The following is a 19,460-nucleotide window of genomic DNA, read 5'->3' on the forward strand; positions in this document are numbered from 1 at the left end:
GATATTTACAAAAATCAGTGGTGATGATGTAAAACATTAGATATATGTCTATGGACTGTTTTCAATTGAGTACAAGTCAATGAGGACTAGCAAATGATCACAATCTGTCTTGTTTGTTTTACACAGAAACACAGAAAATGTACTAAAGGGCTGTAAGGAAACCATATGATTCAGCAAAAAAGCTGAATAACAATAATTTTACACAGCATCCAAACTTTTGGAATCGGGGTTGTTAGCGCTAGAGGTACATGGTAAGCAAGTAGTTCATTAAATTAGATCAGTAGATCCCATAGATCTAAATAACAGGGAGTGTAACCTACATTGTGTGCATTTACGCTCTCTGATCCAGAAACTTATATTCTTGCGGTTTGGGGACATTGTTCAGGTTGATCGTCCCCACTTCCAGTTTCTTCAGCTAGATTACAGACTACTGGCCTTTCCCCACAATGACAGCACTTTCATTTGGCCCGAAGCCCAGACCTCTATTGTAAAGTGAGAGAGAGGAGTGAACACGCGCGCGCGCGCACCGCACTGATGGCTGGCGTCTTCATGCAGACTCAGCAGCTCCTCCGGCCGTCTGACTGGCTGTTGGCTGCGAAAAATAATGCGGGGAAGACGGCACAGGAGCAGAAGGGTCCACGTTTGATTTATTTATTAGCCTAAACCGCTTGTGTAACAATGTGTAACTCTGTTATTTCTTGTAAATGCGTAACAGCTGTCGAAATGTTTGGATAAGAGCGCACAGGTCAAGGAGGCTTGGAGGTCTAGTTTTCGGGTTTCAGGTGTTCCCAGAATAAAACACTGACAGCTCCCGACGACTTCAAGGTTCGTCTTGGTGGTCACCTCAGTTTACAGCCTCGGTGAGTCTCTCAATTCACTTTTTCCCCAGCCGGTCACAACCGTCCATCAAAGGAATGAGCGCGGAGGAGCAGAACCGGCTGCGCTCCCTCTTTCACACTTACGATGTGGACAACTCCGGGCGGATCGAGAAAAATGAGTTTCTCACCATCTGCGCGGAGCTGCAGGTGTCCGTGGCCGAGGCCGACCGGATATTCAACCGGCTGGACGTCGACGGCGACGGAACCGTCACCCTGCTGGAGTTCATCAGCGGCTTCCACGACCGCTACGGACAGGTCATGGAGTCTGACGGTGGAGACATGTCCGTCGCGTGGGAGAACTTCGAGAGAAAAATGGGCGAGCAGGCCAAGTTCATCCTCAGGTGAGAGCGCACACCTGCCCGCCGGGCTACAGTTGAATGGCTATCTTTAAAATAGGGAAATTTTTTACATGATATGAATGCTTTCAACAGTGAGCGCAGTGTGCGTAAAGATATTCACAGGGAAATTATACAGTACAAGAGGTCGGCTATTACTGAAGAGAAAATCCATAGCTTCAAAGGCAGTTAAAACTCCTCCAGAACAAAACACTTCCAAGAACTTGTGCGTCCAAGCTCTTTATTAGCATGCAAATGCTGTGACTCTGCGCCAGGAAAAGAGTGATGGCTGTCTGTTATGAGCTGAGTGTTTTATACATTCATCTGTCCTGAGTTTGTCCGTTTTGCTGAATTCATCTCATTATAATCCAAAGATACATAAAGTTTTCATGTTGCCTCATATATGATCCAATGGATACAGTAAGGTGAGGTCTGTAAAACATCTGTTAACACACAGATGTGTGGACAGATGTGTGTGCAGGTGATGAAAACTTATAAGAAGTTATTGAATTAACTGATGAGGCCAACATAACCAAGTCTTTAGAGCTCTTTAACTGAGAGGATTTTATGCTTCTGTCTGCTTCATATGATTGAAAATTCGACACAAAACAATTAATCGAGGACTAATAAACCGATGAATCAGTAATGAAGATTATTCTATGTCACAGCTCCAAAGGATTCAAAGAAATTTAGACGTTTGTCCTCTGTCTGCCTCGACACTCGTTCAGTCTGAGCTTTATCATTAACATTGAGAATAATCAAACAGTCACAATAATGTCAACAGTTGTCTGATGCTGTTTTGGTATAAATTTATACATCTGTGAGTTTATTTTATGATTTTTTTGATCATTTTTGGAGATATACTGTAGGCCTCAATCCTTTCCAAAACTGGATTTCTCAGTGCGAGTAAAGGAGGATTAACTGAAAACCTGTATCACCTACATCGTAACTGGAGCCAGTTGAAACAGAGCTGCACCCTTTACAACAGTCAGACTTACACTCACTGCATGCTGAGATACTGTATCACCATTCATAACATCTGGCTCTGAGTGAATATTTGCTAACAGATTAATAAACTGTTTGTGAAGGAGTTTCTCATTACAGCATTTCCTCTGGATGACTTTCTGAAAAGCTAATACGTGGATTGCTATGAACTACTACTTACTTGTGAATTCACCTTTGACAAAATGTTACGTATTACTGCCTGCAGTATAAAGCACGATCTATATTTTTCTTTCACCTTAATTAGATCTGCCAGAATTTTTCATTTTTATCAATTTTCTAGTTTCTCATTATGTCTCAGTGCCAACAACCACCTCAGCATTGCGTGTGCCAGTTGTCCGTACATACATCTTGAGGAGATTTCGTCAAATTTGGCACAAACGTCTAAAAGCGGAGATTGTGACCATATTTCACAGATGGTCAGATACTGAATTGGTGACACTAATCTTGGGTGTCCACCTACAAACTGTGGTGATTGTGTTGATCTTCTGTGCTGCTGGGTTGAAGGTGTGCTTGAAGCATCCATGTTTTGGCATTTGGCATTTCTGACTTGTTATTTTATTCATCTTCCAATTACATTTCTTTAAGCTGCTCTAATGTTTGACTAGCAGCTCACATTCCTTAACGTATGATCAAGGTCAAATGTGCTTTGGATGGAGCCATTTATCAAACCTCAACACATGTTTGATTCTGACCCAAATGCACAGAAAGCGCTGAATAATTGGCCCGATTCACAACCTGGATTACTTATTATTTAACCAGCTACTTCCTGATTTAAGATTTGGCAAATCTTCAACTCTTTTATTATTTTTTCAGGGTTCTTTCACAGCTGCTTGTGTTTAGACATTTCACATTTTGGACGTTTGGCCAATTTTGTGTAAGTGTGTCTGCATCTGTGTTTGTATATTATCCAGCAACAGTGTGTGTGTGTGTGTGTGTGTGTGTGTGTGTGTGTGTGTGTGTGTGTGTGTGTGTGTGTGTGTGTGTGTGTGTGTGTGTGTGTGGCCTCAGGCCTGGCATAGGACTCTTCCTCGTGCTGCTGTTCTGTTGGATTGAAACATTGATTGTCACAGCAGTGCCATCTGCTAAATACACTCTGTTATCTCCAGCAGTCACAGAGCTGTTAATGCAGTCAGCTGAGAGACGACAATCTAGAAAACATAGCATTCAGACATGTGTCTGCTTTTCAGGGGATGAAAAGATATGTTGTGTAAATATGGGTCATGAGGAGCAGAAAATCAATTACATCCCTATTCATAAATTTATCGCTGAGTGAGACTAATGTGAGGAGGCTCTCAGTCTCTCAGCTGACAGTCACTGGCATATTTATATTGTTATATTTTTAACTTTTTAATGGTTTATTTTTAGAAGATTTGTCATGGACCAACATCACAAAAACAAATTCCTTGTATGTGTAAAATCTAAAGCTTTTTCTGATTCTGATTAAGTACATTTCTTCATTTCTTCAAGGCTTCCCTCTTTTAGTTTTGCTTTAAAATGCTTGAGAGATATCCCTTTTTAGAAATCCAAGTGTGGGTACAATGCCTTAAAGTGCCATTTCAGAATCACCTCGACTTGCTGTGGATTTGTTAGATTTCCTGTGCAAAAAGCTTCATTTTTGGATTTGACTTCTGGATATTGTCTCCTGTAACATGGATGAATTTTCACAGATACTTTGGTTAAGAAGGCACAGTCTATTCTCCCTCATTACGCGGCTGTTTCAGAGGTCTGCTTTATCATTCGCCTGGTCTTTGGGCTTGTGTTAATGTAAATAAGTCACTGAATATCCGTTTTGTCTTATTCTGTATCCTGGTTTTATGATAATAGATCGGCGCTTCCCAAACCGATGAAGAACAATTTTTTGGTCAGACAGAGGAGATACGTGAAGTAAAAACAAGTAACCCTAACCCTGAGAGACTTTAGTTTATGGGATTCTAATGTTGTGATGAATAATCCAAACATACTACACAGTACCTTTTCTCGGGAGGAGATGTATTTTCTTTGAGTTAAGGTGATCAAACTGTGCTCCTAAACACATGATCACATCAATAACGACCTAACGACAGTTTCTATGCACAGCTTGTTTGTCTGTGTGTGTTTCTGTTATGATCAGTTTGTGTGTAAGACACTATGACGAAGCAGTGAGCCGTGTGTCACTGTGAGTTATTGACAGACAGACAGCAGTGTCTATATGCATTAGCAATACAGCCAGTCCGCCCTGTCAGAAGGCAAACACACACTCTCACACACACACACACACACACACACACACACACACTGTAGACTTACTGTATTTGTCCCACTTTTACCATCGCACTGTGATGCAGAACATGCAGAAAAAGTCCAGCACCGATCCCCGACAACATAACAAATTTTTGTTTTTACTCTTCAGTTTCGCCCTGCTTCCAGTCTTTGTGCTAAGCTAAGCTAACGGTCAGTAGCTTCATATTGAATGGACAGATATGAGAGTGGTGTCAGTCTTCTGACTCTAACAAAGAAAGCAGATCAGTGTATTTCCCAAAATGTCAAACTGTTCCTTTAAACTCCCTAAAGTCAAAAAGTCTCGTTGGGTATCAAAGCTGACGTCAAATCCTGATTGTCTTCCAGGAATGAACTAGCAGCCACGTTGTACCAGAACATCAGCCTGACTGAGCCCAGACTGATACCTCAGCTCGAGAAAGTCATCATTAACTTCACCAAAGAGATCAAACAGCAGAACTCGGAGATGGAGAACTTGGCCCTTGCTATCAAACGGTGGGAAACACAAACACACACTGACATCCTCAAACAGGTTGAGGGAGGTATACTGGTTTTCAGAAAGGTTACATTCAGGACAGACATGGACTTTAAGTACTAATCAAGACAGAGGCTGGCCTGCCAGAAGTAAAATAACACCATAATAATGGTAGCAATCAGAGAATAAGCTTGTGTTTGTAAGTCATCAGACATGAGAGGAGAGCCAGAGCAGAAACCAGTATCCCATGTGTTAGAAATAAGGGTGTCACCACTGCAGTGAGAAGCTTAATGCACAACCTGAGTGAAACCGAAAGTCTCAAGAAGGCTTCACTTAGAGGATTGAGGGCTTTATTGAGATCAGCAATCATTAAAATCAACCAGAGTGAGTACGAGATGAGGTAAATTCTCCAAATTCTTCTACAAATTGGGATTAAGGGCCAAGTGGTCTATAGAGTATCTACATAGAGTAGCTATAGATTAGATATTAATCAGTAATAAGGAAATTAAACCTAAATAAGTTCATTCGTAAGTCATTTTAAGTCTGCCCCCCCTTGTGTCGGACCAATGACCGCTGCTGCAAAGCTATCAGCAGATGACGTAGTTATTTGACCAAGATGCCTAATGTTTTGAGAAGGAAAAGGCAGTACGCAGCAGATGATGGACGGAGGTTTCTGGAGTGCAGCGAAATGAGTCTGTTATTGTTTTGCAGAGCGCAGGACCAAGCATCAATGCAGCTCAGTGAAATGGAGGAGGAGATGGAGCAACGCATTCATGCTGCGGAGAGGAAAACACGAGAGCAGGTGGGATCAGCTCAGACACACACACACACACACACACACACACACACACACACACACACACACACACACACACACACACACACACACACTCAGTGATGTTTCCATTACTTTTAGAGACATTACATAATTCAATTCAATTCAATTCAATTCAATTCAATTTATTTTATTTTATTTTATTTGTATAGCGCCAAATCACAACAGAAGTTGTCTCAGGACACTTTCCATATAGAGCTGGTACAGACCGAGCTCTTTTATCTACAGAGAACCAACAACTCCCCCATGAGCAAGCACTTGGCGACAGTGGCGAGGAAAAACTTCCTTTTAACAGGCAGAAACCTCGAGCAGAACCAGACTCTGGGTGGGCGGCCATCTGCCTCAACCGGTTGGGTGAGAGAGGGAGAGCAAGAGAGGGAGAGTAAGACAGACAGACAGACAGACAGACAGACAGACAGACAGACAGACAGACAGACAGACAGACAGACAGACAGACAGACAGACAGAGACAGAGAGAGACAGAAATGCAGTCAGAGAGAGAGAGACAGAGAGACAGACATGCAGTCACAGTAACATTGACAGTGGATGTAATAACAGCAGTAGCAGTTGCAGTGGATGTCAGGCAGGGCCAAGGCACGAGACGCAGCTGCAATCCACAATCCAGATTCAGCCACTGTGTAACCTGCAAGACGACCAAGCACAGAGACTCCGGGGAAGGAGCTAAGTTAGTAACACGCCGTGGTAGGACATGAAAGCGTGCAGATGGAGAGGACATACATACATAGACTTACATTAATTTCCTGGAGACTTACCATCACCATAACCACTATTTGTCTCACCCTAACCATAACTCCAGCCCCCAATATGACTGTGTAAACAAATGTATGTCCCCACAATGGGAGGAATACATGGTCACACACAAGACTTTTTGATCTAGTTTTAAATATTCCTGGCTGGTGTTTTTCTCTCTGCAGAGTTTGTGTAGGCAAAGCAATGAGCAGCGAGCGTTTGTTCAGCTCTTCCCTCAAGTTAAACAAACGGCTGAATATCAGATTACTGATCCGAACTCAGACACGCCTGCTGATCTGCTGGATTTCACAACTCTGTGGATCCCAGATGTGGAAACAGTCGATAGATTAAAAATGTTGAAGCATTTTTTAGCCTCCAGTGCTGAAAATGATAAGGCTCTATGTATTTGTGATGATGAGGATGAGTGATGTGCCGAGCCAAGATAGAGAGTTTAACCTGTTTGCAGTGAAGGTATTAAGAGTTAAGTTTGTTTTGTTTTCTGATTGACTGAATCATGATAGTTTATGGATGAAGTGCTGCTGGTTATTGTCAACCGTGTCGCTAACATACTGCAACAGGAGCTTTTGGATTCTTGAATTCAGGTTGTTTTATTGCCTGGTTTGCTTTTGTTTTTAATCTTTTCCGTGAATTATAAACTGCCGGGTTGTGAGTTTTCTGAAAGCTGACACATTAAACAGTGTGTGAAATGATAAGATCTGATAACAGTATTTAGCTTTCCATGACATGAACATGAAAACGACAAGCATTTATTGAACTTGTATTCATTTCATTTCATCTTTGGTCCTGAGGTGTCTGTAAAACATGCGCAGGAACATAATCTTATCGCTGCGCTGAGTGTGTGTTTATAAAGTTATGTAAGTGTACTTCATTGACTCAGCTGACTCAGGAGCTGCTGTTTGTTTTGTGTAGAAGAGCACACAAAACTAAAGGGCACTCACCTGTATTCTCTCACACTCTAACACGCCCACAGTCGTGCTCTGACACCTTTAAGAGAGGTTTTATTTTTGGAAAGAGGAGGTAGACTGTCGCTGATACGCTTATCGATTTGCCCCGTCCACAGTTCAGAAGCTGCTCTGAAATAGCTACTACTGTGGAGAGGGCAAACACACACACACACACACACACACACACACACACACACACACACGCACACACATGCTTTCATGAAATAATATCACAAACTTTTATCTTAATGCAGCTAATGATTTAGGATTTGTTTTGTATGTGTCTGTGTTGGTACGTGTGTTTCTGCAGGAGAAGAAGAAAGCAGAATCCGCACTGAATGAGTTACGAAGAAGTTACGAAACTGAAGTGTGTGAGCTGCAGTGTAAGATCCAGAGGATGCAGCTGGTAAATATTCGGTTCTGCTCGATGTTGTACATTTGTCTTAAAAGAATCAAAGCAAGCAAACAAAACTTTCATGAGATACACGGTTTGTCTGCGTACGTTCATTTCCTGAGACGTCCAGGTTTGTTGAAATCTCTGGATTATTAAAGGAACAATCACCAAGACATTTCGGTGTTCATCCAAACACCATCATCAGTATGTGGGTAGTAAAACATTTGACATAAGCAAACACAATTAAAGCAACACATGAATTATACATGTGAGTTAAAAACCCTTAAGACAATGAAATAATTCAGACCAGCAACCGACAAGTTAAAACCAATAAAAGAGGATAAAATAAAATGATAATGAAGACGGCCTGAAAAGGAATATTTTCGGTTTAGTTTTAGGGTTGGAGCACACCTAACATGACTGGGGAGGGTCCTCCAGCAGCTTGAGGCATGAAAGCAGTTTCACCAGTTTTTGTGGGGACCTGGACTATAACCAGATGGCCTGAGAGGTCTGTCTGGTTCATAGCTCACAAGCATGTCAGAGAAATATTGAGGTGTAAGAGGCCTGAAAAACAACAATTTACTGGAAGCCAGTGAAACAACCTCAGCAGAGGTGTTATGTGGTCATATTTCCTTGTTCTAGTTAAGACATTAGTTAAAGCTTTGTGGATATTCCAGCAAGCAGCTCATTACAGCTGACTGGAAAAAAGCATAAGAACAGATAAAACATCCCAAAAACTCAATGATGCACTGATGATGCTGATGTTACCTCTCAGTGACATGTGGTCGAGAGAAGCGTCTATTCGATCTGTTTCATTGCAAACACAAACGGCCTCTGAACAGTTCAGTGCACTGTACGTGTTTGGGAAAACACAGATCTGCTATTCATTGGAAAATCTAGACCTTTATGAACACTGACTGCATTCACAGGAAGCTGATCCAGGACTAATTTATTCTTTTGACCTCATCCACTGAATCCACTGGATGAAACCTCAGCGTCACCATGATTTTGTGTGTATGGTTCATGTTGTTCCAACAACTACAGTGTGGGCACAGTCTGATTTAGGTCAGGTAACCTTAATCCTGAATGTGTGATCATGTCCATCAGATAGAAGAGAAGTACAAGAACATCACTGTGAAAGATGAGAGCCCAGCTTTGAAGAAGAAGATTAACGAGCTGACGCTGGTGAGACTGAATATGCCCGTTGATAACATAATGCTTCTGTCTCTTCAGAACATTTTGTGCGAGGAGTCAGGAGTCTCTCAGCTCCTCGTTTATGATGCACTCATGTTGTTTTCCTTTCTGCAGGAGAACCAGCGGTTAAAACAGGAGCTGCTGAAGTCTCAGACCAAAGTGGCCTGTCTGCACAGCGAGATGGACTCACTGAAGACAGAGCTAACTGATCAAAGCATCAGCTCTGAACGGTGATTTCATTAGATGTATTCCTCACGTTGGGGGGGACACAAATCTGTTTACACAGTCACATTGTGTTGATGCACCATATAATTAAGGTTTAGGCTATGGTTGGTTAGGAAAATAGTGGTTATGGTTATGCTTGGTCAGTTCAGTAAAATGTCACATACTCATTAATGCAGCAGTAATATTTATCCAAAAACATCACATATGATAGAAAAACACTGACAGAAACCATTTTATTGCTGAATGAGTACGTTTTGCTGAGAATACTAACATACTTTTACTTACATAATGTTTTGAATGCAGGACTTTTACATGTAGTGGAGTATTTTCTGGTATGAGTACTTTTACTGAAGTAAAGGATATGAATACTTCAATCATCACTGCATTTAGAGTAAATTCTGAAAGGCTTGAATTACTGACTTGTAGAGCCGGTTTCTTCCACCTTTTTCTCACCTCACCTGAAGATGAATGTCAATCTGAGAATAATAACTATCTGCACCTTGTTCTCCATCATGCATAGCTCCAAATATTCCAACTTACATACATTTCAAACCCATTTTTAATCAGAAATACATCCATTTCTGGAGAAACAAGGCTCCAATCTGCCTCTCAAACTGTTCGGTTCAGTAGCAGAGACGCACAGAGAGACAGAGGCCGCGCCCCCCTGACGGTGCGTTCATTCCCGGGAGGGGTTTCATTTTGTCACAGCTGAAACAGGATATCCTGGAGTGACTTCACACACACAATAACTTCTTCAGAAGCGTTGCTTAGCAACATAAGCAACAGGGCCAATGGCAGGACAGCCTCCGCCTCCTCGAACCGTCTCACTGATGGTGTTTGCATCGTTGTTTCTCTCTCAGTTTTGTTGATCTTAAATTCAGTGTAATGTCTTTGAGTGCATCAATTGATCTGCTGTGAAAAACTGTTTTACTGGCACTAATTCAGGTTGTCATGACGCTGACTGTTCTTGTGGTTGATATAACTAATAACCATCAGGCGTGTTTGTGATTGTTCTGTTGCAGAGACGAGGAGCTCATGAAACAGTTCTCTGATGAGCGGGACATCCTGGAGAGTCAGATCGAGATCCTACAGTAAGTCAGACAGCATCAGTTTCCCACCAGAGACAGAAAGAAATCTCACTGTACCCAGAAATCACTCAGATTAGACCAAAAAATGAAACATGTTCAAGAATGGAAAATTATAATAATGATTATTTTTCTGTGTATGTGCATAGGACAGCCAACAGGAAGCTCCATGACAGCAACGATGGCTTGAGGGCTGCTCTGGAGAGGACCACCAGGGTAAAGCTGCACAGTTAATCGAAAAATTCTCAAAATTCAAAACTAGTTCAGTTTCTATATCGCAAGAGGCAATGGCATTGTATTAATTATTAGTTGATTCAGGTTTTTCTGCAGCTCTCTGTGCTCTGTGATGATGTATTTGTGAATGTGACTTTCATTTTTCACAGTGAGATGGAGGGAACAGATTTGGTGCCCTGGTGCTTAAACCTATAAACACATTTTAAAAAAGACATTCATTAGAACAACACATAACAAACATTAACATTCAAGGTGTGATTTAACTAACACAAACAATGGAAATCTCATTTTATTTTTGGTTGTTGTGTGTTTCAGTCTGGTAACGGGGGCACACCAGGAGAAATAAAGGACAGAAGCAGAAGTAAAAGTATCTGCTACACATCACCTTATGCATTAATGGATAGGTAAGACCTACATGAAATGCAGAGTGTTAAGAAGGGTATGAAATAATATCTTCGAATATCACCATGCCTTCTGCACCAGTGTATGAGTGTTCAGTATACAATGTGTGTGCTACTAGCTTATTGTTGCTAAAGCATTTTAATTCTTCCTTTTAGACACAGGTTATTTGGATTACTCATAAGAGTAAAGCAGAGTCTGGCTCGTGAGTGCTTTGTATTTGTTATTTCAGACCAGGTTTATCAGGTTTGAACCATTTCCATCTACAGTGCAAAACAGATTTTGCTTAAGTACACAATGACAAAGCTCAAATACAGATGTTTTTCCCCCTACAACACATAACTATGGTGAAAGCTGAATGTGCTGGGAGATGTTTATTTAAGGTGCTGTCCAAGCTGAAGCGCTGAGAAGCTGAACCATGTGATTCTGTGACGTCGAAGCACAAAGTTTTGTCTCAATGTGGTAAAGGAGGAGGATATAATATAATAGGAGCTTGTAATGGTGGATTATTGCTGTCATAACCACAAAGGCAGAAAATGTTCCTGCAGTATTAAATAAGTATTGATAAGTATTTTAGCATTAGCTAAATTCCTCGTCTATTTGCCTTCAAGAACACTGCGCTCATCTGCTGCTGGTTCATTGGAGGTTTCCAGCAACAGTCAAAAGAGAATCAGCCTTCATTAATGACGCCCCAAAGCTTGCAAAACACAAACCTAAACATGTGATTGATGCCAGCTCGCTGAATATTTTTAAAAGAAATCTGAAAACTTAGCTTTTCATTTTAGTTAGCTAAAACTAGCTGTGACTTTCCTGAAACTTTTATGCTTTGCTTGGCGCTTATGCACTGCTGTACTTCTTCTAAATTGTTGTATTTTACTTGATTTTATGCTTTCTATGTACTCTATTTTCACCTATATTTTATTGCTATTATTCCATGGTTTTATTTTCCATCTTATGTTATGCATTGTCTTTATTTTTCATCCTAATTCTGTTATAATCAAGTGGGCTTAATTCTCCATCTCAGTCTTGGTGCATGTGATTGGTTCATTCTCTATCTGTTTTTTATGTGATTTCTTTGCTGTAAAGCACTTTGAGCTACATTTCCTGTATGAAAGGTGCTATAAAAATAAAGTTTATTGTTATTACCATTATTATTTGTGTAGAGGTGCAGATATGAGACCAGGCGCACTGGAATTCGTACACTGAAGCATACACATGCATGCACACATACACAGGAAACTGTACTGTGATGACGCAGACTACACACACTGTATGAAGGACTCAGCATTTACAGACACTACAGACACAAAAAATCTAAAAGAAATTACACTTAAAAAAGATGTATTAGTATTAGAATTGATGGACAAATGTAGGTCGGTTCACCCAAATGAAAAACAAATATTTTCTATCATTTTTATTGATTTGGGGGCATTTTGGTGTTTATCTTGTGTCTTTATCTCAGTGATGGCCAGTAGTTATTATTTCCGGCCAAATTCTAAGTACCACATTTATTTACTGCTGATACTGTTTGCCATTTGTCTCTTAGTCGTATCTGCTCATACTGATGATTTTTTTTTTTGCAGTTGTAGCAGTAGGATACTATAGATCAGTTTCACTGTGTTGTAGTTTGTTGGGATCTCCACCAGGTGGCAGTATAACCCCGCCTATAAATGCTGTGTGAAGTAAAGAATCACAAAAAGTCAGTTTGATTGGTTTCTTGTTCTGTCAACATGCTTTTACTCAGTCCAGGCTGATCTCCTCAAAGCAATCAGACCAAACCAACAACTTTAAACAGCAAAATTGTTTCTCTCCATAATGATTTCTTTCTCTCAGTCTCAGACTTTCCGACGAACTAAACAGTAAATGAATCAATAAATATATCTAACGGATCCAGCTGGATAATAAACCTCTCACATATCAACAACACGACCGAAGAGTTTTTGGTGGCACCACAGCAGCATGAAGCGTCAGAAAAGCTTTTATTAGCTTCAAGCTCACAGTGCGAGCGATACTGGAGCAAAATTGGAGCTGGGTGGAGCTTGAGATAAAACCACACTACAATTTTTTCATGAATCCACTCAGCGCTCAATCCAAATTCCTTCCACTCACATGCTCTGGTGAGGACACAGCTCGCTGCAGGTGTGGGTGTGCAGCTGTAGTGAGGTATTAGCAAAACGTAGTACCCAGAAAGCTGCAGTCTGTAACCAGAAAGCATTAATCCCAATGTCCCCATTTTTTTTACTGAATATCAGCTGAAAACAATTGGCGGCCGATTGACACAGGAATTCTTTAATCTAAGATTTCTGCTTCTACCTCAAATCACTGAAGATGGAATATGTTGCAGTGCAAAAACTCAGCCCTTAAAAACAAGAAAACAGAACAATAAAATGGGGAAAATATGACCTAAAATAAGTAAAATTATGTGCAAACAGAACAGGAAAATTTCCCTGACCAATTTTTTTAAAAACAATTAGAAATATCTAGTCCAAAAGAAGCCACAGTCATCTTAAAATTAGCATGACCAGAAAAAAATAAATATAAATTATATATAGATAGAAATTCTGACTTCAACAAAGCAGTTCATTACTTAAGAAGAAGCTATGATATATTTTTTAGAGACCTATTAAGAGACAAAAAAGCTTGAAAGCTTAAAAACTGCCTGATAAGAAGCTATATCTTGTCCAACAAAAAAGCAAAGCATATGTTTCCTTGATTTAAGATATTGCGTCTCACTTAGATTTCCCTTTTTGCAGTGTTGACCACTTCTGTTAAAAATGGCTCCAGATCAACACGTCCAAACTGTTTACTGCAGAACTCTCAGAGGCAGATATCTCAAAACTCAGGCAAATGAAAAGAAAACTTTCTGAGCACCACCAGGGACGGAGTTCTTTGTATCTTGCTTTCTGTCACAGATTATTTCTTGACCTCTTCCTCAGGTTCTGCCAGCGTATGGATGATTTCCCTCCATACAGCCGCCGCCCCAGCTGCGACACTCTGGCCTTGGCCATGTGTGACCCAGGCCTGAGGCGCAGACACAGCAGTGAGTGCGAGGAGGATAGCCTGCCTGAGATCTACATGGACAGCGGTCTGTCAACTCTCAGAGGTTCTCATGGAGGCTACGACTCTGAGCAGGAGGTCAAAGGTCAAGAAGAGGAGGAAGAGGAGGAGGAAGAGAGGGGGGTGAAGAAAAGGGAGGATGACAACAATGATAGCATGATGGGAGAAAACTCTGACACTGAGGTGAGACAATACCTTACTGTAGATGTTTAGTAGGTATTATGTTCACATCTTAAGCATGCTAACATTTGCTAAGTAGAAGTTAAAGTGCAGCTGAGGCTGATGGGAATGAGCATTGAGTTTAAGGAGATATTAAAAAAAAGCTTTTTACATGATGTCAGGAGTAAAATGCAGTGACGTCAGATGAGAAGTACTAAATATGAAGATGCTTTGTGTAGTAGGTCACTGGTTTCGAGCTTTCAACAATTTGTTCACAGCCACTGTGCAGGTTTTAATTCTGTGATTGGTCATAGTGATAACGTGAGCTCTGTGTCTGAGTAGCTTTTTGTGCTGGTGTTATAATGTCTGGTACTGTGTGTTTTCATCACAGCCAGCAGAGATGCAGGACGGCGAATCAGCATTCGGGTCGGACAGCAGCTCAGTTTTGGACTGGAAGCCATCTGAGTCCATCAATGTGACCAAACCCCCTCCCCCAACTACAAGAAAGACCCTCAGTGCCATCAGTGTTCAAGTAAGACAGAGATGGAGGACAGGACAGAGGGGAGGGGGTGTCTCATGGATTCTATGTCTAAATTTGATATAGATGTTCATGGTCATTAGAAGATTATTCACAGTGATTTCGGTGCCTTTCAGGCTGTCAGAGCTGCTTCCAACTTCCCAATGTGGTTGTTGTTTTTTTACACTAGTATTGTGTTGAAGTTTAAAATGTTGGTATTGTGACAGCCTCTGCCTCTACCTTCCCGTCTCCAGAAGGAGGACAAAGACAGCGACCTGGGCTACATGACGTCAGAGAAGTCCTACAGGATCGTGTTGGCTGGAGATGCTGCCGTGGGAAAGTCCAGCTTCCTGCTTCGCCTCTGCAGGAACGAATTCAAATTAAACTCCAGCACCACACTGGGTGAGTTGGATAAACTAAAGTCGATCTTCAGGTACCATAACGAGCTTTATTGCCTCCTTCTTACCTTTTTTGTCATTCTTTCCTCAACAAAAATGTTTAAAGGAAGTGTCAGCTGACTGACTAATGATTGGCCATGACTTCTTAATACTGTGATGTAAAATGTGTGTTTTCTTTTGCCTTCTACCTTCTATCAGTAGTATGACATGTGGGCTGGTTCTCCTTTGTGTGTTCAGGAGTGGATTTCCAGATGAAAACACTAATTGTGGACGGAGAGCCTGTTTCACTACAACTGTGGGACACAGCAGGACAAGAGAGGTGTGTGTGCGCACACAACAGTGCATAAGTGGACATGCTGTTTTTAGCAATAGTTAATAATGTTTAACTGGTTAAAAGTAAAATAAGGTTCAGATGTTTTTGTGCATGTTGAACCATTTTCTCCTCTCAGGTTTCGCAGCATTGCGAAGTCTTATTTCCGCCGGGCAGACGGCGTGTTGCTGCTGTATGACGTCACCTGTGAGAAGAGCTTCCTTAACGTCAGAGAGTGGGTAGACATGATTGAGGTAAAGCATCACTCTCCTCTGCTCAAAGACGTTACTGACTAACACTGTTTATGTTACAGTAGTTAGTGAAAACGACTTCAGCAGAATATGGTGAAGTTGAAATCCATCTGCTTTTCTGAAATGGCAGCATTTGTGTTATTATTAGTGAGTAAAAGTGTTGTCACATGTCCATTGGAATATCAAACTAAGTGATCTTGCTTGTTTCTCTTTTTCACATGCAGCAGATACGTAAGTGTTGGACGAACAATGAATGATGGTGTCCTGCTGTTAAATTGTGACTTTTTATTTATGCATGTAGTATATGACTCGTGGCTTTACATCATTTTTTGTCTGATATAATGTGCTATGTACACCAGCGGTGGAATAACTACTGTTCTTAACCTCAGTTTTGACGTACTTGCACTTGCATTTACAGTATTTATATTTTCTTCTACTTTATACTTCTATTCCACTACATTTAATGGTAACTACTGTACTTCTTACCGCTCTACATCTTTTACTACTTCACTACTTAAGGTTAAACTCCCGGCAGTTCATTAATTGTTGGAATAAGTGTCACCTTTAGGAGCTGCAACATTAAAGTGACAACACATTAATGCATCACTAAAATCCAGTAATTCTGAAATGGGCCATTCTTAATAATAATAAACTTTTACTTTTGGTACTTTAAGTACATTTTGATGCCTTTACTTTTGGACTTTCTCGTATTTCTACTTTTACTTACATAAACTATATGAATGCGTCTTCCACCACTGATGTACTCACTGTGGTATTTAATCTCAAACCAACAGAATGATTTACCAATAATGATTTACCAATAATACCAAGTTTCAAGTTTTAATGGCTGATTTTTTTAATTCATTTTTAATTTCATTCACAACATAAATTCTGTAATCACCATGCTGCAAAGTATGTGCAATAATACTGCACTTTACAGGGTGAGACACCTAGAATTTTTTCTATTTCATTTGTTTGTTTCTGCCTTTTTGTATTTCATTTTGTTTTATTTATTTATTTGTTTGTGTCTGGCAGGATGTGTCCCAGGAGGATATTCCCATCATGCTCGTGGGTAATAAGTGTGATCTTAGACAAGGTGGAGTTAACTCTGTTCCTACCAGCTATGGAGAAAAACTGGCCATGGTAATGACAAAGAAACCCCCACTCTTACTCTACTTATGAGGACATTTTAATGACCACATCACTCACAACACATCTGTTTATATACACTTACACTATTTTAATTCCAGTAGAAATCATAGAAGTCATAACCCTTAACTTGTAGTTTGGTGTAGGTTTATGACTATTGCAGTAAATAGATTATTAATTAAGCATTGATGATTTTCTGTCCTCACCCAACAGACATACAACACTCTGTTCTGTGAAACTAGTGCCAAAGATGGCTCCAACATCCTGGAGGCAGTGCTGCACCTGGCCAGGTGAGACAAAAATATCAGTGGAAGTTTTAATCTAGGCAAACTGTTTTCAAGATGAATTACTTTTATGATTTAGAAATGGCTTTGGAGCTGATGTCTCGTGTAAAATCTTTACCTCACAGGAGACATTTCAAACACTGGTGTAATTAATAGACAATTGTTGGCTGCATTCCATTCAGTTTTGGCTGTTCTAGGGTTTATATCCAGGTGAATTGACTTTGGCCAAGTGAAACATTTTCCTGCCATAACCAATTAAAAAGTCTGCCAAGAGAAACGTATTTTACCAGTGCCAAAAATGTGATGGTACCATCTCTGAGGGAAAATAAAATTTGGTCTTTTGTTTCACAAGTCAAATAATTCCAAGAATACAATCAGGGTCACCTTATTTACAGCATGAAAAGCACTCTGCTTGCCAAGCTCGTAATTGTGACTTTTGCTGCCCTCTTGAGCGTAAAAGACGAAAAAGGTTGCTGCAATAGAAAACTAACATGAGGGTTAAAGGTGCTCTGTGGAATTTTCTTTTAAATAATACAAAGTTGATTTTTCATTCTGTGTGACTCACCAAAAAAACATTGTTTGCATTCTTGAGGTCTAACAAATGTGTTGAATGCATTTCTCTCATCATGATGCATTTGTACAAGATAAACAAAATGTGGACCCACTCAGCAGCTAGTAGACATCAAAACTCCACAGGGAACCTTTAAATCAATCTCAAAATACAGGTTTGCTCATTGGAAGCTCATTAGTCTCATTCGACAGGTCATTAGCAGATGATTAGCAGCTACAAAAAAAGCATACAATGACGCAGCAAAAAATGCTTTAAGGTGAGTTTTTCTTGTTCCACATGTCGCTCTTCTCTCTCCACCTCACAGGCAAGTAACAAAACAGGATACTTTTGATGAAAAAACTCACTATCAGTCGCTGCCCAGCTTAGATGCTCCCAGAAAAAAACCAAACTTCTCCTGCTGCAACTGATCAAATTCATCAGAGCTGGACCTTCACATCTGATTTAATGTGAACTCAGCACATGTGGAAAAAGGACTACAAACGCAGAACTGAGACAGAATCTCTGCAGCGACAGGAACAAATCATCATCGAGAATGACCAAAACAATTTAACATATGGTTTACGTGAGCAAATAACGGGCACGGGATCACAACAGAATATCCACAACTTCACATCAGCTCTTTTCATTATTACAGGTTATTTAAACGTGATGCATTAAGCTTTTCAGCAACAGGTCTGTCTAAAGTTCTTACCATGTGAATGTTCTGTTCTGTTTTTATTATACTTTAACACTTATTTGCACTTACACATATTTGTTCAGACTGGTACGCTATGTTGTGAAGATACTCCAGAGTAGACAGCTGTGAAAGTGAAGTAAAATGTGAGAGGAGTTGAAAGTGAAGCCAAGTATAAGAGCATGTTTTTAAAGTGACATTAATGACAAATAAGTGCATGTGATAGAGGACACAGTGTTGGCATATTGTAACGTGAGAAAGACAAATGGCAACAGATTCTTATCTGGTTATGCTGTTAGCTGTGGTAGGTGGATATGTACTTGTGAGCTCAGTTATCATCAATCTAAGTGCTGGTTTGAAATGACATCTGTAGCACGTCGGTGTCGTGAAAGGAAACAGAAGATTCCAGTTTCATTGGAGACGCTGAGAATTATGGGAAACTTAAAGACAGAAATGCTCGTCCTCATCTTTGTTCATATACAATAAACCCTAGTGCAATGTGTGATTGTATACTAATGTCACGACCCGCCGTCTTTATTGTTTTACCTGACAGTGTTAACACTTCTCTTCATTTGACCTCTCACTGAGGGTGACTTTGTGTCATAGAATTTATATTTTGCAGATCATTTTCAGTTTGCTCGAATGCTTTAAACACCTGCAGTAATTTCATTGTCTGGTACTAGTAATGAAAATGAGGTCAGGAAGCAGAGCCCTTATCTTTATCCTTCAGATACAGTACATGACTGTAATTCTGTTAAAATGTGCACATGTGAATTTGAGTTTGTGTGATTATTGTTTCTTAATAATAAAGCCATATTATCCATAATCAGCCTGCAGGAGGACAGTGTGTAAAGGTGTCAATATGCTTCAAATGAAATGCTTGCTGTATTATCAAACCTCTCTCAGTTTTTCACCTCCAAACTTCATTTGTTGAAATTCCAAACAAATAATAGAAAAGAGCAGCATGTTGTTAAGCTTCAGTTCAGATTTTGAATGGATAAAAAATAGAAAGAAACTAAAACAAAAATGCATGCACAAAAAGGGAAAGAAATGTTCTTTTT

The 19,460-nt window shown here is 40.2% G+C and overlaps 1 protein-coding gene across 1 annotated transcript; it reads left to right on the top strand.

Moving 5' to 3' along the window:
* The first annotated feature begins 679 nt into the window (after window positions 1–679).
* rasef (RAS and EF-hand domain containing) lies at window positions 680–18,662 on the top strand. Its single transcript, XM_070964589.1, has 17 exons — window positions 680–1,219; window positions 4,823–4,969; window positions 5,661–5,751; window positions 7,810–7,905; window positions 9,001–9,078; window positions 9,202–9,317; window positions 10,335–10,403; window positions 10,547–10,613; window positions 10,947–11,035; window positions 13,967–14,270; window positions 14,638–14,778; window positions 15,018–15,165; window positions 15,399–15,480; window positions 15,611–15,725; window positions 16,758–16,865; window positions 17,085–17,161; window positions 18,031–18,662. Exons 1-17 carry the CDS (start codon window positions 915–917, stop codon window positions 18,131–18,133), a joined length of 2,136 nt encoding a protein of 711 aa, XP_070820690.1. The 5' UTR covers window positions 680–914; the 3' UTR covers window positions 18,134–18,662.
* Window positions 18,663–19,460: the final 798 nt, after the last annotated feature.

The sequence above is a fragment of the Chaetodon trifascialis genome, chromosome 6 (genome assembly GCF_039877785.1).
Source record: "Chaetodon trifascialis isolate fChaTrf1 chromosome 6, fChaTrf1.hap1, whole genome shotgun sequence".
Lineage (NCBI taxonomy): Eukaryota > Metazoa > Chordata > Actinopteri > Chaetodontiformes > Chaetodontidae > Chaetodon > Chaetodon trifascialis.

What these genes read in the sequence shown, in the direction of transcription:
- rasef (XM_070964589.1), top strand. Translation starts at nt 915, where the DNA reads ATGAGCGCGGAGGAGCAGAACCGGCTGCGCTCCCTCTTTCACACTTAC. An exon ending in CAGGCCAAGTTCATCCTCAG is followed by an intron (nt 1,220 to 4,822) that starts GTGAGAGCGCAC and finishes ATTGTCTTCCAG; the next exon opens with GAATGAACTAGCAGCCACGT. An exon ending in CTCTGGAGAGGACCACCAGG is followed by an intron (nt 10,614 to 10,946) that starts GTAAAGCTGCAC and finishes TGTGTGTTTCAG; the next exon opens with TCTGGTAACGGGGGCACACC.